This window comes from Dasypus novemcinctus, chromosome 27 (assembly GCF_030445035.2).
Source record: "Dasypus novemcinctus isolate mDasNov1 chromosome 27, mDasNov1.1.hap2, whole genome shotgun sequence".
In the NCBI taxonomy this organism is placed as follows: Eukaryota; Metazoa; Chordata; class Mammalia; order Cingulata; family Dasypodidae; genus Dasypus; species Dasypus novemcinctus.
In genome coordinates, this window is record NC_080699.1 from 39,297,947 (window position 1) to 39,316,629 (window position 18,683).

At 44.3% G+C, this 18,683-nt stretch overlaps 1 protein-coding gene across 1 annotated transcript in view; it reads left to right on the forward strand.

The window, feature by feature from the left end:
* Positions 1 to 618: 618 nt before the first annotated feature.
* The window catches only part of BARX2 (BARX homeobox 2), a 73,073-nt gene continuing 55,008 nt past the window's right edge, over positions 619 to 18,683 (forward strand). Inside the window, exon 1 of the mRNA XM_058289491.2 lies at positions 619 to 1,060. Within this exon, the coding sequence (XP_058145474.1) occupies positions 874 to 1,060 (187 nt within the window). The 5' untranslated portion in view covers positions 619 to 873. The remainder of the gene's footprint in view (positions 1,061 to 18,683) is intronic.

Here is an 18,683-nt window from a genome sequence, read left to right on the forward strand (position 1 = left end):
TGGTTGGGGGGTGTGCGGCTGTCGCAGCCGGGCGGTCCCTTTTGCAACCTGGGCGCAAACGCCCACCGCCCGGAGCTGCCTGCGTTGGCTGCGGGGCGAGCGGCGGCGTCCAGCGTCCTCCGGCAGCGCCCTGCGGGCGCGGGGGTCCAAGCGGGAAAAAAAAAGGGGTTCGCAGTCGCCAGTGGGCGCCGACTCCTAGGCCCGCAGAGCGGGACGCCCTGGCGAGGCCTCGCCTTCCTTTTCGTGCAACCCCGGCCGGGCCGCCGGGACTGTGGGCGGCGGCGCGGGCCGAGGGGCGCAGCTGAGCGCCAAGGGGCACGGCCCTCGGGGAGCGGCCCGGAGTCGGGGGGGCGGCGCTCCCCGCGCCCTGCGCGCACCCCCGCGCGCGCGCGCACCCCCGAACGCACACCTGGAGCCGGGCCCAGGAGGGGGAGGGGAGGAGTGCCAAGGCGAGTGTCTTAAAATAGAGAGGCAGGCCGGGACGCGCGAGACTCCGCGAGGCCGAGGGAGAGCGGCGCGGGCGGGCTCGACGCGCGCAGGCTGGGCCCCACTCGGCGGCGGGACTGGGGAAGGCGCTCGCCCCTCGGCCGCCCCCGCGCTCCGCACCCGGCCGCAGACCGCAGCCCCGGGCCCCGCAGGCAGCGCGCGCTGATCGACAGCTGCGCCGTCCCCCAAAGGCTCGGGGCGAAGATGCATCCCTGCGGGTGGGTGTAGACGAGGCGGGCGCGCCCGCTGCTCTGCTCCCTCCCCGCGCGCCTCCGGCCCCCGCGCCACCTCCCGCGCTGCGAGAAGCGGCCTGAGGCCCCGGGCCGGCGCGCGCGGCCCCTGGCCGGGCCCTCCACGCGCTCGGCCGCCAGCGCTCGCGGGGTCACCATGCACTGCCACGCCGAGCTGAGGCTGAGCTCGCCCGGGCAGCTGAAAGCAGCCAGGCGGCGCTACAAGACTTTCATGATCGACGAGATCCTCTCCAAGGAGACCTGCGACTACTTCGAGAAACTTTCCCTCTACTCCGTGTGCCCGTCTCTGGTCGTGCGCCCCAAGCCCCTGCATTCCTGCACCGGTAAGCCGTCCGCAAGGGACCAGGGGGACGCGGTGGCTCTCGTCCCCGTGCCAGTCGCTCTCCCGCCTCTGCCCTCCGATCGGAGGCGAGGGGAAGCAGCCCGGGGCGTTCTCGTTCCTGCACCGGACGTGCCAGAGGTGGGCATTGCAAACGCGCCACGAACCCGGCCGAGGAGAGGCAGGGCAGCGATCGCACGGGCTGAGAACGCAGTGAAGGCACCACGCGCCCAGGAGCTGGCCGCTAGCGCGACGCCTGCCGTCCCTCGGAGCGGGGCATTCCCTCCTGCCCTGCACCGCTGCGGGTTTTCAGGCAGAGAGTTCAGACCCTGGAGTTGGTTCGGCGCCGAAATCGTTGTTTCAGGAAGTGGTATTGTGGGTTCCAACTTGAGCGTGGCGGCCTTGCTTTTCACATTGAGTTAACTTGTCCAGCCCCGATCATCTCCCCTGGGAAGTCCTCAGTCTCCTGAGGTTCTCAACAAAATCCTGAATTTGCCGAAAATGACTTAAAACGGTCTTCCTTTGGGGAAGTAGTTCCAAGGAGTGTGTTGCATTGCTGCAGTAGTGAGGCTCAATCCCTGTTTAAGCGATTAAAAACAACGATAATAACAATAAAAAAACATTCCTCTGATCTGGGTTCCTTTCTCCACAAGAGCTAAGACCAATAGGAAAGATGAGAACTTAATAAATATATTGAAAAAAGCGATAGGTTTATGTAGAAAATAAATTCAAAACTATTAGGAAAAAAACGTTGACTGCACTAAGAAGTTCTACGTTTCAAAGTGCCTTGGCATTATAAGGGTTTAGGCTATGGAAACGTAGGCATAGGGAAAAATGTTGAAGCTGTTTGTGTCAATAAGGTATTTACTGTGCTTTCAACTAAAGGTAAAAATTGAGTACTTCCAAACCAAAAGAACCCATGAGGTTTTAGCTGCCGAATGGGTGATACGATAGAAATAATTTCGATTGTGCTTATATTGAAAATGCAAAGTATTTGAAAGACACTTTTGAAATATTCAGGCCAAAATCTGCTAGTGCATCTTGCTTGGAATCCTATATTTTCTGTAGGTTTCATTGATGGTCTCTATAGGGCAATCAGTAAATACGTAATACATACAAACAATGAAGATTTTAAAAAATCCAAGTTGTCCCTACATGTATTTGGACATAAAATGAATACTATATTCAATAATACCTTTTAAAAATAAATTCTGCCTCTAGGATGGAACTAGGTCTGATATCCTATAACCTGCTTTGAAAGATCAAACTTAAAAAGATATGAAACAAGATAGGTGTCCTTGATATTGATGTTTTTACTTTGGGTGCCAGCGTGTAGGTGTAGTTCCTTGGGTGAATGGTCTGCATTTATGGGCTTGGGAGGTCTTGTTTTGAGTACAAGCTAGCATTGGCTACACTAACTCTAATCCCTTTGAAGGAAAAGAGAGGATCCTTTTCAATCACAAAACTCAGCGCACTCTGTTGAGACACTACATATCATGAGACACTTAGGACCAAAGAGAATAATTTCTCTGAGGCTTCTAGGTGTAGCCTAGCGCTGGGAAAACTTTCAGTGCCTTTGCGCCATGCATTGACTTGAAGGCAGCTTTTCCTGGCTTACCGCAGTCATAGAATTGGATCATAGAAGAAAATATGCCAGAAAAAGTGTAATAAATAACTCCAGAAAACAGTGATTTAGTCACCAGTCAAGGCTGAGTAAGCCCTAAGTTTAACTGAAACTTGTGTGGGAAATAAATCAGGAAAATAAAATGATTCATATGTAGTCTTGTTAGTGCTAAAAATGAATTGCACATGGATCGTGGGCTGAAGTTTTGCTCAATCCTATGCTTTCCAAAGTTCATTGATGGTTTGTGGGAGAGGGTGGTTGTTGGCAATGTTTCTTTTCCCCCTTGTTGTTCCCGTGCTTTGTTTCTTTAGATTGTTCTTTTGAAAAAATGTGTCCTCATTTTGCTGTGGTTGGGATTTAAAATGTAGAGACTGGGATTTACCGGTAGAATTAAACCCATAAAAACTGGCTACAATAGTCCATACTTTCAGATCATAAGCCTTCCATGGGTTTATGGTTACAGCTAAAACCTTGTATGTATCAGTTCGTGGAGATCCTATTAGTATTTTCTCAAGGGTTTTGCAAATATAATACTTTAAAGCATTTTTGTTATTTTACATTATGTCCAGAATAAAAAATCTTAGATTGGATGAACTCAATATATTCTACTAATTAAAAGAAATAGTTAGTTTCTGGCATGCGTAATGAAAGTACACTTTTTTTTTTTTTTTGCTGGGTAGCGATGAATATTTAGTGTGTTTGGTAGAACCAATGCATTAAGAAGTTCAAACCAAGTGAAAGGCATAAATTGGAATTAAAGTCACTGAACTTTCTCACCCTTTGGTTTGCAGATTTAAAGTTTAAATAAAGTAAGAGAAGTGAACTTTCTCCAGTAAAAAATAAAACAGATTAAAATGTTCCCTCAAAATTAAAAAAAGTCATCACTGTATGCCATAAGTACACATAATTGGGGTGGAAAGAAAGCTACAGTGTTAAAAAAAATCCTCTACACAATTAAGTAGTCCATGTTGTTTAGATTTAGTACTCTAAATGTCAATTTATAATATCAAATCTCAGACAGAAGAATATGTTCTCAAGTACATTGAGAAATGGAAGTATTTTTCCATCAGGCTGATAATCACTGGACAGTAATTTATTATTACACACGCTAACCTAGATGAAATATTCACCTTTAAAAAATCGTTTATTTTAACAGGCTCTTGCTCACTATAAATGCAGTACTTTTGGTCCTAGAAAGCTGTCTCTTAAGTTTCCCAGTAGATCTCCTCACTCATTTAACAGACCTGGAGAAAAGAAATCCTTTCCTTCCAAACCAAACTAAACAAAAGCTTAACATTAAATTTAAAATAGAATTTTGAAAAATCTAAACTTGATGAAAGCCTCTGTTAAAAAAAAAAGGCTTGTTATTCAGTCCATTGTGAGGTGTGGACTATAGTTAGAATGAACTTAGTATGTAACACATTCTTTTTCTTAAAAAATTGGAAACAGTAATTCTCATACATAATAGAAATATACTGCCATTTAGAAATCAGTAGAAATCTCAGAATCATTTGAACGTTGACAGTTACTAAAGGCAAAAAAAATGTCCAATTTATAATATAAATGGTATCTAAGTTTAGGGCACATTGTTTCATATTTCTGGTTGTGATTAATGTTCCTTGGTGAAAGACTCCTTCCAACCTGTCTTTTTTTGGACTGATAATATTGCAGAGGTATTGGCTTGCTAGTTTTGGAAGGACCTCCCTTTTGGTTTGATCTTTGGAAACCTGCGGAGTTTCTAAATTCGAGGAGTTTTTGGGAAAAAAAAGGGCAACTTGCTTCATAAGAACGGGGATGTGGCAGTTAACCCTAAAGGTTTTCAAGCTACGATGCCAATTACATTTATACCTATAACCTAGGGTTATCCTAGGTCAACACATACACATTTAGGGTGTGGGGTCCTGAGCGTAGAAATATTTGGGCATTTTGCAAGCTATGATTATTCCAGCTACCTACAGTCTATCTCTAATTCCTCTTCCCTTCTCTAACAGAGTGCTTCTCTGGGATGTCTCGGTGACCTTCAGCAGTTCCTTCAGTTTGTAAAGCAGACTGTTGAGTTATGGAGCTGGAAGGTATCAGGTAGAAGATTCTTGTTTATAAGTGCCAGGAACGCACTGGTGTTTAAACATAGTTTCATTCACTCTCTAATGCTTAGGGTATTCAGAAGTCAGGAGACTCTTCCACATTAGTTACACACCCAGGATAAATCTGTGCAGTCACATTCGGTCCATTCAACCAGCCAATTAAGGAGGAGATTGGGGAAGTGGTTTATCTGAGGAGGTGGCATTGAGAACATTTTCCTTTGGTGGGTCCAAGAGAAACAAGTTCTTTGGGGTTGGTGTCCTTGGGTGCAGTTTCAACAAAAATATTGGGTGTCATCCCAGTGAAAAATGGAATGAGATGCAGAAGTGTACGATGGCTTGCGTGGGCGTTTGGGAGCTGGCTACTGCTTCGTGCATGATTCCCAGGTCTTTTAGTGGGAGACCAAAACTCATATAAGATTTTGGGATTCTGAGAATTGAACATTGGAACTTTAATGGAGAAATGTAACTGGGGTCTGAGAAGATGATCCTTATCACCGAACAGTTCTCTTCCTGCCAGAGGGAAATAGGCTTTTATCAGCAGTTACTCACAACCGCTCATCCTATTGCCGTCCCAAGGGCGAATATTATTCATCGAGGGATGTGCAGGATATAGGACTGATCTTGGGTCTGAATGTCGTTGGAGCTGAGCTCTTGTAGGATCCTCAGCTAATGAAGCCTTGTTGCTCCTTAAGTTTTGTAACTCCTTTGGTAAATAGAGGTGCTGAGGGAATTCTTAGCAGTCAGTTTTAACTAGTGAATAATTTGTTCGCAGTTTCTTTCTGGCTCCGATTTTTCCGTAACAACTGGGAAAATGATGAGAGGTTTAGCTCACAAGTTGAAATGCCTCTCCAGATGTCTATAATCTCCAGGATCATTCAACAGTTTATTTCAACAGATATTTATTTAGCCTGGTGATGGCACTGTCATAGAGCCCATTATTTTTCGTGTATCCTGAATCTTGAAGAGCAATTGGGGTGTTTAAAAATTTTTTTCTCTCAACTTCTTGAAGAACCACTGCCACGCCCTTCTGTCTTTTCTCTGGAGCCTGTGACCCACAGTTTGGAACTGGCAGGGGAACATGATGACATTTTCATACCTTTGGTTACCGTGTAGAATTTTCCCTTCGAAATCCTCCTGTAGGGTGTTATCCACAACAAACTTGCCATATTAACCGCATTCAGTACAATTCAAATGAGATTGTACATAGATTAACTCTTTGATGGGGCCAGTTTCCTGCAGGTACATTGGTGTGCTTGGTTTCCTGGATTGAGGACTGGTTTGTGAGACAAATGTGGCTAGTTGGAGTTCTTAGCTTTAATGTATCCTAGGAGTCTCAGTGAAAAGATGGTTCGGTTTAATGTATCCCAGAAATCTATATGAAGAGCCGTAAGGATGGCAAAAGAGGGTTGAAATTAAAAGGAAAACGAGAATAGGGAAGAAGGAAACCCACGAGGCCACTCAGATTTAGCCTTGGGGCAGAGTGTCCCTTGGAATGGCTTCTGAAATTCTCCTTTCAGTCCATGGGTAATAAATGGCCAAAGCTGGTTTTGCTCAGAAGCTCTGCAGGCCCCTTCAGGCAGAGGCCCAGACTTTTAGGCCCTGCCCAGCGCAGACCTTCTCTGTGGAGGACTGAGTAAATGTGAAACCAGAAGCGTTTAGGTGGTGTTTGCACTTTGTTTTGAGGTCAGGGAAGGAGAGGAGCAGAGACGAAAAGCTTCCCAGGGAGTTCAATTGGTCTGAGGCGCCCTCGCTTGGGTTAAGCCTGTGAACTTTTGCGGATACCTAGACTTTAATGGACTATGGCCTCAAAACCTGGATGTGGTTAGAATTTACTCATCATGGGGGTCAGCTCAGGACCTTTCACTCTCTTGGTGTTGTCGATAGGGTGGTGTGCTATATTCACAAAATAAATACTCTGCTTCCAGGAAGGGAGGTGTTTTGTTTTGTTTTGTCTTGGTTTTTTTTTCCTCCCTTAAACCTGAAAACCTTTGCAAACCCTCAGGATTTAATTTATTTTTATTGCTGCCTAATAACAGTTAGAAAAAGAAATGTCTTGTTAAAATAAGTGCTTTAAAGAAAAACACAGTTAATTTTCCATTATCATGCCTAATTACTCACCAGCACCAGGGCTTTTTTATATGGCAATTTAACTTCTTGAAAGTGGAAACTTGGCACCTATTTAAGGAAGAAAGCCATGCACCTAGATAACTATCAGAAGATTGCCTAATTATATTTGGGCTAGAGATGAATCTTACATCTGACTGCACTGAAGAAAGTACGACAGAGGGCCTCTTCCCGTCGTCTGTAAGGAAAGGCTCTGGTTTCGTCAGTGCCAGTTGAAACTGAATCCCGGGCAGGAGATAATTCTGAACATTAGGTGACGTACGAGTACATCTGCAAGGGGACCCTGCCAGTCACCAAGAGAAGCCGATGGCAGGACTACCTGATAGGCCAGGGGGACAGCTCTTGGTTTTCTGACTCCGCTGACAGTGCTCATATCGATGAACCCAGCCCAGGGAAAAGGCTGAGCTGTGACTGAGTGGAAGCCAGCCTGGAAGTATCTCAATGCCCAGTTTCAGTATGCGGAGAGTCCAAGCAGAGAGCCTAGGCGATACTTCTGTTCTGTTGTGTCCTTTGGGCTTACCAACATGACCCAAGGGATATGTTCTTCTGGATTTTGGGGTTAGATAAAATATTTCACAGTGTTTACTCAGTCGTATTGGTTGTCTCCTGGGTGATGCCGGTGTACTTTTGGTCATTATTTCAAACCAAACCAAACCAAACCACAAACTTATGTATTAGATAAACAATAGGAGTATATCTACGCTTTTGAAAATTCAAGGATCAATTCTTCTTAAAATTTTAAAATTTATTCCACCCCCCCCACCCCCCGCCGTGGTCTGCTCTCTGTGTCCATTCGCTGTGTGTTCTTCTGGGTCTGCTTGTATTCTCATTTGGCGGCACTGGGAACCGATCCTGGGACCTTCTGGAGTGGGAGAGAGGTGATCATTCTCTTGTGCCACCTCAGCTCCTTGGTCTGCTGCATCTCCTATTGTCTCTCCTCTGTGTCTCTTTTTGTTGCGTCATCTTGCTGCATGGGGCAGCACTCCTGCACGGGGCAGTGCTCTGTGCAGGCCAGCACTCCGTGTGGGCCAGCTCGCTACATGGACCAGCTTGCCACATGGGCCAGCTCGTCTTCACCAGGAGGCCCTGGGCATCGAACCCTGAGCCACATCCATTTCCCAAGGATCACCTCTGACATGGGGAAATGGAATAGTCTTGGGCCTGGTGGGGTTTCCTGAAGGCTGTATTTCTGTCCCAGGAAATACCTGATGAGCGCAAGTCTCTAAGTCTGATTCACTTCTCAGCCTGCCCTCCTGCCTCCTCCTTTGCCCTGGATCCTTTCCATTCTGCGGCTTCACTGTTGCTGAGACTCCGGATAATGCTCATTTCGCAGTCGCTTGGGGATCGACGGAAGTAAAACTTAAATGTTTAGTTTAAGCCCCATCTAGGGGAACCAGCTTTGCACATTTCCTAATGGTAGCTTAAAAACAGTGGAGTACTGATACTGTGCCTTCTCATCTTGGGAAAATGTCCTGGGCAAGAAGAGTGCTTTCTGAGACCTGCAGAGTATTTTACATGGCGAGCCTTCTTATTTGGATTCATAACAATAATCGTAAGAGTGACTCGGTTTTCAGTGTCTACCCTGTTATAGACATAGGACTAAGTGCTTGATGATCAGCCCCCAAACATCCCTATTGTGATCTCCACTTTACAAATGGGCAACTGAGAAAGTTACTTAACTTCTAAAGCCACAGAGTATATAAAGATCTCTTACAAAGCAGGAAGAAAAAAACAAGTAGAAAAATGCATAAAGGCTATGAATAAGCAATCCAGTTCGTAGAATGAAAATGACGATTTTTCCTGCTGATCAGGGAAATGTAATTAAAATGCGATGCCATTTCATGCCCATCAGATAGACAGAAATGAAAGAATCTGACAATGCCGGTTAATGACAAGGATATGGAGCAACAGATATTCTCATACACTGATGGTGGGAGTAGTATTTGGTCCAGTACTTTGGACGGCAGTTTGGCAATAGCTGTTAAAGTTGCACATGCACATATCCTCTACAACCGAACACTTCTGTGTTTGTGCCTTGAGGAATCATTGCATGTGTACAAAAGGACACATGTTAAGACTGTTCCTTGCTATGTTGCTTATGATAGTAAAAGTAGAAAATAATCTAACTTGTCCTTTAGAGAGGAAAACAGCAAAACAATTCATAGAACATTCCATGGAGTGATGAAAACAAATGAACGAGATCTACTTGTATTAATTTGAATAAATTGTAGAAACACCGTGTTGAGAAAAAGAGCATGTTGAACATTGATACCTACTGTCTGATGCCACTTAAATAATGGTTGAAACATACAAACTGATGGTATATATTGTTCATGGATTCATAAATATGTAATAAAAATCGTGCATGGGAAAGAGACATGCAAAATTCAGGATAGTTGTTCCCTCTGGGGCAGGCAGGGACATGGGATTTGATCTTCCCCTGTAATTATTTATTTCTAAAGGAAGGCTCAACACAAATATGGCTAAACGTAAGGATTTGACATGAAGATCTGTCACAGGTATATGGATGTCCATTCCGTTATTGTTGTCCTTTTCTGTATGCTTGAGATTTTTCATAACATAAACATTGAAAAAATGATAGTGCAAGAGACTCCCCCGAGCCGAGAAACTCTTCATCTCATGGAACTTTTGATGGCTTTTAAAATAGCTGTTCTCTCCTGACACAGAAGCTTTTTAACACGGAGCTCGTACACATTCTCGCAGTGGGCAAGTAAGAACACTTTATAATTGGACACGTGTTCAACTCACACTCATCAGCCCCTGTGGCTTCTGAACTTTTGGAGCTCACTCTCCTCCTGTGACTGGTCTGGGGTCTGGTCTTTATCTCTCAGTTAACTGCTTTCCCCCCTGTTGCTGTGGTGTGTGAGTGGTCAGTTTCTGAGCTATAAGGAAATACCGGTGAAATGTTTTGTCTTTTTCCCCCAAATAGGCATCAGTAATCATGCAAGCAAGAGTGACTGGTCATCCCCCTGCCCCACTTCTTAATAAGGTTTAAAATCACAGTAAATTGCCTTTGATTGCATCTTGTTTTTCTAAGTTTTGCTGATGTGGCAGTATAGCCTTGACTTTGGATTGATTGATGGTCTGTTGGTATTGAGAACTGAACTTTAAGAAATTGTCTAGGGAAAGCAGTGATTGAATACCAAAGAATCTAAAAATGTAGGGAAGAAGAATGTGGATATTGCCATATAAGCTGCTTGGGTTCTCTTTAGATTCTGTAACCCCGGTTTGATGTGAGAGCTTTGCTCAGTGTCTGGTATCAGGGCTTTTAGGAAGGGATGAGACCCGTAACGCTGACGATTCTGCAGAGAGATGCCTGCGACCTGTCGTAAATGGGCATACATGTTGGGTAAGTTAATATACACCATGTGACTCCAAAGTACAGCCGAAGGGGCAGGCACTCTGTTCAGCCTGTCTTAGCTGCCAAGACTGTTTTTTGTCTTTTCCCTGCAAAATACTTCTAATGTAGAAATATTGCTTAAAAGCCCTATGGCAAAAAAAAAAAAAAAAAAAAAAAAGGAAAGAAAGTGCTATTTCGGGAGCTCGATCTTTTTGTGCCCGTTCGGAGGGAAAAAGACTCCTTAGTATGAAAGAAGCATCGGGTACAGCCAAGAGTTTGCAAAGCATTTCCCACTCCCTAGACCACCCCTTCTTGCCTAAATAAATCCCAAGCAAAGAAATAAATAAAAACACTTGAGGTCCCTCGTCCTACCAAGACCTTTGATAGCCAGTGTCACTGTCTTTATTCGGTGCTTGGCTGTGCTGCCATAGCCAGCTGGAATTAAGGCTTTAATGGGTTGTACAAGCAAGAATATCTGTGTTTTATCTTAACCTTTAGAGTCGGCACGATGATTAGGGCAACTCAACTGGACTGAAACTTTCACTTGTATGTCTTCTTTTGACCGCCTGGGTCGTCTTCAGTGAACCCTTATTCCTTATCAAATGGACGAGCTAGACTTGGGGCTGCAAATGGGGGGAATGTTGTCAAGGAAGATGTGCCAGGTGTTGGCGGTTGGGTGATGTATGGGGACCCCCGTATGATGATATGTGTGTTTGTTTTGTAGGTTCTCAACTTTTACTATACACTTGTTTATGTGTGTTCACGTATGAATGACATACTTCAAAAATTTTGGGGGGTGGGGAGGAAGGGAAGAGAAAGAAATAAATCTTTAAAAAAATTTTTTTTTTAGATGTGGCTGTCTTTGGTACTACTTGGGAAAAGGCAAGTTAGGATTTAGGATATTTAAGGTGACTTTGAGCAAATTTCACTGAGGGCAAGAGGTAGGAAGCTATTCTAGTAAAGTTCTAACTTAAGTCCTTTCTTTTCAGTGGCTACAGATTTTATTGCGGTGATTGGTCAATCACCCCAGAGGAGATTTTTTTTTTTTGGAGGGTGTTGTTAATGAGTTGTTATCCCTGGAAGTCATGGTAACTTCTTATTGCTTTTAGCACCTTAGACAGTTGTGTATCTTGGAAGCAAGTTTCCCTCCTTGGTTTAGAGCACAGCATAAAGGAACACCCTCCTGGCATGCCAGCTTTTTGTTTGTCTCCTGGGACATTGAGCCTTTGGCAATTAGAACAATTAACTGCGTAAGCAGAATATATTTCATTATTTATGGGAGCTTCAAAATAGAAAGAACAATTAATAAATGGTAACCGCCTCTCTGCCTAAGTGCTGGTGTACATTAATGTGTTTCAGCTGAATGGAATCTGTATGGAGTAGTTATCGTTACCTTTGTTTCCTGAGAAGAGGAAAGTGCAACGCAGGGAGGTTAAGATAAAGACAACAAGGTCACGTAATGAGTAAGTGGCAGAGTTGAGATTGGAACTTGAGCCTGTCTCTTTAAATATAAAGTTCCATATTATCTATAATTATCTGAATTGTATGAATTAGAACTCAAGTCTGGTTCCATACCATCTGGAAAGCAAGGTCCAGCTCAGGTGTCAGCCCTATAGGAATTTATTTTGCACCTGTTGACTCATCATACATATTAAAAAGCACAGAATGTGTGCCAGTGCTGGGCAGTCTTTCATGGAAACCCTGTGGTGATTCGAGCTTCTGAAGGATTCCAGAAGGATCTCAGAGGCGGGTTTTGGAGGAAGCGAGTGAGGAAGGGGATCGGAGACCTGGACTCCAGCCCTGCTCCTGTGTCACTGCTGTAATTGTGTTACTTCTGGATATCAGTACCCTCATCTATGCAACATACACCGATGTTCCCTCTGGCATTTGGCTTCCATGAGCTGTGATTCTCTTTAGAAAGGTTTTTCAGGTGGAATTCCCATGTTAACATTTTTTAAAAATTTACTTTTTATTGTGAACAAGAAAGAAAATGCTCACCGACTAAACACCAACTAAATGCCTTGAGAGTTAAAACTCAGAGTTTTAACTGCATGAGAGACTCATTATTAAGTTCCGTGGGGGAAAAAAAAAAGTCCAGCCGATTTGTTTGTCATCACTTAAAAAAAGAGTGAGAAACAAATCATTTCACCTTATGTCTAGAGGGTGGGGGTAGGCGCTTGGAATCATAATTTTAAAAAACCTTTCCCTGTGAACATAATGAATCATCGAGTTTGAGAACCACTGTTGTGTATACAGCAGCTTAAAGATGAGATTGATAAAATTTGTGGCTCATGACTCAAATCTATGGTGTGATTCTAGTATATGGGTTTGGGGTCAGATGGTCTTGGGTTTGCCTGAATTTCATTGTCTGAGTGACTTTGGGCACTTAACCTCTCTGACTCTCGATTTCCTCATCTGTGAAGTGAAGATAATAATAACTCCCTAACAGGGTTAGTCGTGCAATTTAAATGAGATAATGTAACTAAAGCTCTTAGTCTGGTTTTTGGCACGTAGGTGCCGCTGTAATTGATAGCTTCTGTGAAAAATAATTATCTCATAATAATAGCCTCATCTTGGTTGACTGAAGCACAGCCCTTCGGGGAAAGAGCATGATTACTGGAGAATTAAACTCAACAAAAATTAAATACCCTTTAGAAGCCACTTTGCTCTAGGATATTTTTCTGGGTAATGTCATTACACTTAGCTGCCTTTTACGGCCTCTTTCACCCTGGGTGGTCTCTGCGTTTGAGTTCAAGTCTTCATGAACAGGTATGTTTCCTCCTCCCCCACTTTCTGTTTTGTAATGTGAATTCAGAATTTGGTAAGTTCTTCACTGAGCGGCCCGCACAGGTTAACCCAGCAGAATCACAATCTGTGCTCTGTAACTTCAAGTTTTCACAAGAGTTGTTTGGGGCTCATTGGGCCCAGGCGATGTTGTTGTATCGTGCAGTTGAACGCATCTCCAGAACTGTTTTAGCCAAGCGGCAGGATTTCCCCACCAGAAGCCTGATTTCGCCCAGAGGCCTGATTTCGTTTCCTCTTTGCTGCGTAGGTGCTCTTAGAAGAGAATGAGAGTTTTCTTTGTCTTAGTCCAGACCTCTGAGAGAGAAAAGGAACGCAGTGGAGACTTGCTTTTCTCCTTGAAGGGGTGTGGAAAATCAGCCTGTGGAGGGCTGAGCCTTTTCTCAGTGTGTCACTGGATCTGTGATTTGAAGGGAATTGCTGACGAAGGCCCTGCCTGGTGGCTTTGGAAGGCCGATGGGCCTGGCTGCGGCTGCGTTTGACGGGTGGGCGGGCATTTGGGTAGACGGGGCTGCGGGAGCAAGGGCTTTTCTCAGGATGGTGTCTCTCGACCAGGCACCGGTGTCTTACTGGTGAAATCCCCCACGCCGTCTGGAAAGTTCTCTTGAGGAGGAGTGGTTTTCACCTCCTCTCGGGGGAAGGCGGCTCAGGGCGAAGGCGGCCGTGCCTCCTCTGGGGCTGGTGGCGGGTGGGTCCCGGTGGAGGTAGATGAGGTAAGGTGTGGGGGTGTCAGCACGGAGCCCACGGGGTGGCGTTTATTGGGGTACAGTGAGAGGCCCCTCTTGCCCACGGAGGGCCTCAGAACCATAGAGACTGAATTTTCTAACTTATTCTAGGAAACCCACGAATTCAGAAAAACCAAGTGCGTACGTCTGCTTTCTGGTAGGATGGGAGTGTTGTAGAATTTGAGAGAGGTTCAATTATTTGTGTATAGAAAGGCCAGGACTCAGGAATGATTTTGAGAAGGAAAAATGATTTATTGATGACTGACCGGACTCGGGAGCTTTCTGTTTCAAACCCGAGCCTTGAACAAGATTTTCAAGTTCCTTTTATACAGGGTGGGGAGTCAAATGGCGCTTTTATCAAAGAAAACTGCTTTCTTTGTTAGTTAAGCGTTTGCCTGAGTACCAGGTAGGTTTTGAATGAACATATCGCCCACACCTCAGGTGAGCTTGAATTAGCATCTTGCCCACATCCCGTCTGGATGCAACCTTGAGTACACACTCTGTCTTACATCCTTTCTGAACATTCAAAGCCCATATCACTTAACTGGATTTCTAGAGACTAGGCACACTTGGATACAGAATTAGATGGTTTTGAATTCATGCACAGGCTATATTATATTTCCCATCGGAGGCCAAGTCCAAGTTCCCCTAAGTTTCAGCATCACCACCATCAGTTTCCCTGGACTGACTGGTGGGTATATGGAGTTTGCATTGCTGAATGGCCTCCCGGGACTGGAGTCGTTGCCATGGTCACAAGGGCAGGACTGCAGCCTCTTACTGTCCCACACCCACAGGTCAGGACAGACAGCTGAGGTTATCTCTGAAGAGACAAAGAGCCTCCCACCCATAGCCCACACCAGGAGTGGGGCTAGGGGGTGGAGGAGGAATGTTGGCGGGTGAGCAACGAAGAGGCAGATATTAAAAAAGCCCCACAGGTCATTCTGCTGGAGCGGGGATCCTTAGGTACTTGCTCAGCATTCGGTGTCCTCGGGAGAAAAACACATTCAGCGGCGAGAGTGGAATATTTCGTTTTGGAAACGGCCCGGTGAGTACGTGCTGATCATCAGAGGCGTTCCTCCTGACAGCTGGCAGTGACCTTGATTGGGCAATGGGCTGGCCAGCCACACAGGCAGTCTCATTAGCCTATAGATTAATGATGCCTTAAAGAATTTCATCATCCTGTGTCACAAAGGACCATTCTTTTTGTGGGGTGATACGGGGATGGTATGTGTTCAGAGCCCTGAAGAAGATCGTGGACACTTACTGCATCCACGTGCCTCAGGAGCCCTTCCTGGAGCACTCTGCTGATTCGTTCTGTGACGTCTCCTTGCTTCGGTTCTGCTATGGATAAAATGGACCGACCCTACCCTGGAGGAGGAGCTGTGGATTAAGGAGTATTAATTGAATGCTTTGAGAAGACGAAAGCATGGTGAACCTGCAGACGTCCCTGGGAGGGCAACTCTGTGGTCTCCGGAGAATTACCTGTTCCTGGGTTTTGTAGACAAGGAGACCAGGCTTCTTTAGCTATGGCCGGCTGCCAGTTTTGCTACTTCTCTGCGCTGTGGATGGCATTGACATTTTACATGGTGGAAAGAAATGAGAAGAAGAGGAATATTTCATGACAAATGATGGGTAGACGAAATGCAGATAGCTGTGCCCATAAGTAAAGTTTTAGTGGCACACTGCCATGCCCGTGGGTTTACGTATTGACGCTGGCTCTTTCCACAGCAGAGGCCAGAAGTTGGGATGGAGATCGTATGGCCTGCACAGCCTAAAAATGTTCACTGTCTGGCCCTTTACAGGAAAAGTTTGCTGACCCTCGAACTAGATTATGCGGAAGCAGGCCTCCTCGACTCTGAAATGAAGCTCTTCCCAAACCACAACACCTGTCTTCCTTTGATCTGTCACAGGCCAGCGTTCTGTAGTCCTGTGTCATGAATGGAAGGCTTCGAAGGGCGAGTTTAATGGGGAATTTTGCAAGGACGCTCTTAAATTGAGATCAGCCTCTTGGCGCTAAGGGGGAATTTCCAAACCTTTCTAGAAATAGAACAAGATTTTTCTGCCCTGGGAGAGAGGTCAAAAATAACTATAATAGGTGGTTGGGATTCAGCTGAATTTCTGGGACTCTCTCTTTGTTCTTCCAAGCCTCCCTGTTTTTCCCAGAGGAAATCTGAGAATTACAATTCATGAGAGGTTGGGAGTGTCAGAATTACTGACATTTTTCATGAGTGACAGTTGACATGCTTCTCTTTTGACTTTAACTTGTTGCCCATCCCTAGAAATAATAGTAGTAATAATAAAAGTTATGCAACCACATTACCCCAGCTCTGCCCAGAAGGCTTTGCACAGCTGGACAAAGCACTTAATTGCTGACCGTACATTCTGCTGTCAAGGTCGAGGAACTCCCTGACCTTTCAGGAGGGACAGAACGTGACTCTCTAGGTGCTACAGCCCTTGTTTGATTTCCACAGGCACTTGGGCTAAGGTGAGGCCATGAGTCTCCAAGGGAGCCTGTGAGCTGAGGAAGCCCCCGACAAGTGGGAGCTGTGAAATTCACCTGCTCTGGCTAGGAGTGCCATCCACTGTTGGGTTTCCCCAGCCGCGAGGCTGAGAATCCTTTCGATTTAGCCCTTCTCACTGAAATGGAGTTCTGCCAGTGGAAGGAAGAAAGGGTCATCTCGGAGGAAGAAATGATTGCCTTTGGCAGGCAGAATTCTGCCTCCAGGAGAAGCATGTGTGACGCACCTGTCGTCTTAGAAGCAAAGATGAAGTTCATGTATTGATAACAGTAACAACAATAAACAGATGATGGCCAATGCTTGTATAATACCGTGTGCCCAGCACCGTTCTGAGAGCCTTACATGAATGAACTCATTTAATCTTGAGAGATGAGGAACCAGATACAGAGAGGTCTCTTGGGATTGTATGGAAAAGGAGGGCAGAAGGAGATACTATTCAATGTTGTGTGGAGATTACCTACAGTAAGGGATAATCTCTGATTTATACAATGCTGCTATAAAAAAAAAAAGGCCTTCAGAAAATGTGAGTGGAGGGACAGAGGAAAATCTCTTCACACCTTCGGAACCCTGCATCCTAATTTGGAGCCTGGGCTCCCGAATTTCTTGAGTTTTAGCAAGCACAGTGCTGGATACAAAGTGTATCCTTAGTGGCATTTTTTTTTAAAATTTCTGATTTTTAAATTACTTATGTGATTTTCCTTACCTGGTTCTTTATTTCCAGGTTATAAAACTACCCTTACGGTGATTAGGACATCGTTTCTGTTTCCTAAGGAGCAGTAAAGTTCTTAGGTAGCTGAAGTCCTAGTGAACTAACATGTTAGTTAGTGTCCAAATTGGAAAGTGAAGTTAATGGCAGGGATATAGTTCAGCATTTTATCCATCACACTTCGTACAGCCTTAATTGTAACTCTTTGGGGATGGGTGTGATTGAAATAAATTTTATTTTAATATTAACATGTTTAAAATTAATTACTAAGTAGATAAAAATAGTTCTAAACTATACATAGGCTAAAAAGACGTGCAATATAATAAACACCTGTGCACCCACCACCCTGTTTGCAAAAAAGCACGTTTCTGCCGGGGTTGGCAGCGTCTGTCTCCCTGTCGCTGACCCGTCTGTTCCCCAACCAGCACCTCAGTTCCTTATTGACACCCTGCCTTCCTCGGTAGTTTCACCATGTGTTTGTATCCCTCCACGTGCATGACTTAGTTCTGCTCGGTCTTGAACTTTATCGAAGTGTAATCGCCCTGCAAGTGTTCTTTGAGACTTGGCTTTTCACGTGGCATTATCTCCAAGGTCTGAGTATGTCGTTGTGTATAGCTACCACACATGCTTTTTCATGCTGTGTAGTGCCCTGGTGTATAAATATACCACAGGACATTTATCTAGTCTTTTGGTGGGCATTTGCGTTGTTTCCAATTTTCATTATTACTGAAATTTTTGCTTTGGACATTCTTTTTTTTTTTTTTTTAATTAACCCAGCAAACAGGAGGACTCATTTAAGTAGTCTTTCTATGAAAAGGATAGTCTTACAGCTTAATTAAAACTTTATTTTTGGCTCATATCAATGTAGTTTTTATTTTGGGGCCCATTGTATGTACTACACTTGGTTAATTTTTCCCCAGAATTGAACAATGATTTGTTCACATAAATAGAAGCTGTTATTGTCAAAATTACCAGAAAGAAATTTTCCTACTTTAATAGTAAAAGATCTGCAATTCAACAAAAACAAAAAAATTTTAAAATATTAAATAAATTTAGAGTGTGAAATATTTCCTTCTTTAAACATTAAATAAACTTTTTTTATCCATAGCAACAAATAAAAAATATTGTATTATACAGGTAAGATAATTTTTGCCTCACTTGTGTTTCTTTATTGACTGGAAAGGAATATATATATATTTTAAATATTTTCAACTTTAAAAGAGAGCCATTCAAAACCTTTTGAAGTAATCTCTACAGTTGTACAAAGGCACAGAGATTTAGGAAGGTTCAGAACCTATAGTCCACTCTGCTTTTTTGCCCTGGGAAAGAAAACAAACCCAGAGCAATTAAATTACTTAGCCATGATCACAGAGACCTGCTATGCCTTTTAAAACACAACTTGGCTGAGTGATATGAGTCTATAGTTCCATTTTAAACGAGCGTCAGTAGCTTCTTTTCATAATATTTTTGTAATCAGTTGCTTTTAATTAAAGTTATTTAAAAAATAAGATCGTTGATAAACTCTGTGACCACAGTTTGAGGTTTGCGTTTTCGACTTGCTCCCCTCCTCCCAGTCGTCCGGCTGAGACGGGCGAGTTTGTCCCGGGTCCCTGTAGCTGCGTTTCTCCATTGACAATCCTTCCATTGTTTCACAACTCAGCTGCGGCCAGTGGTGCTGGAAG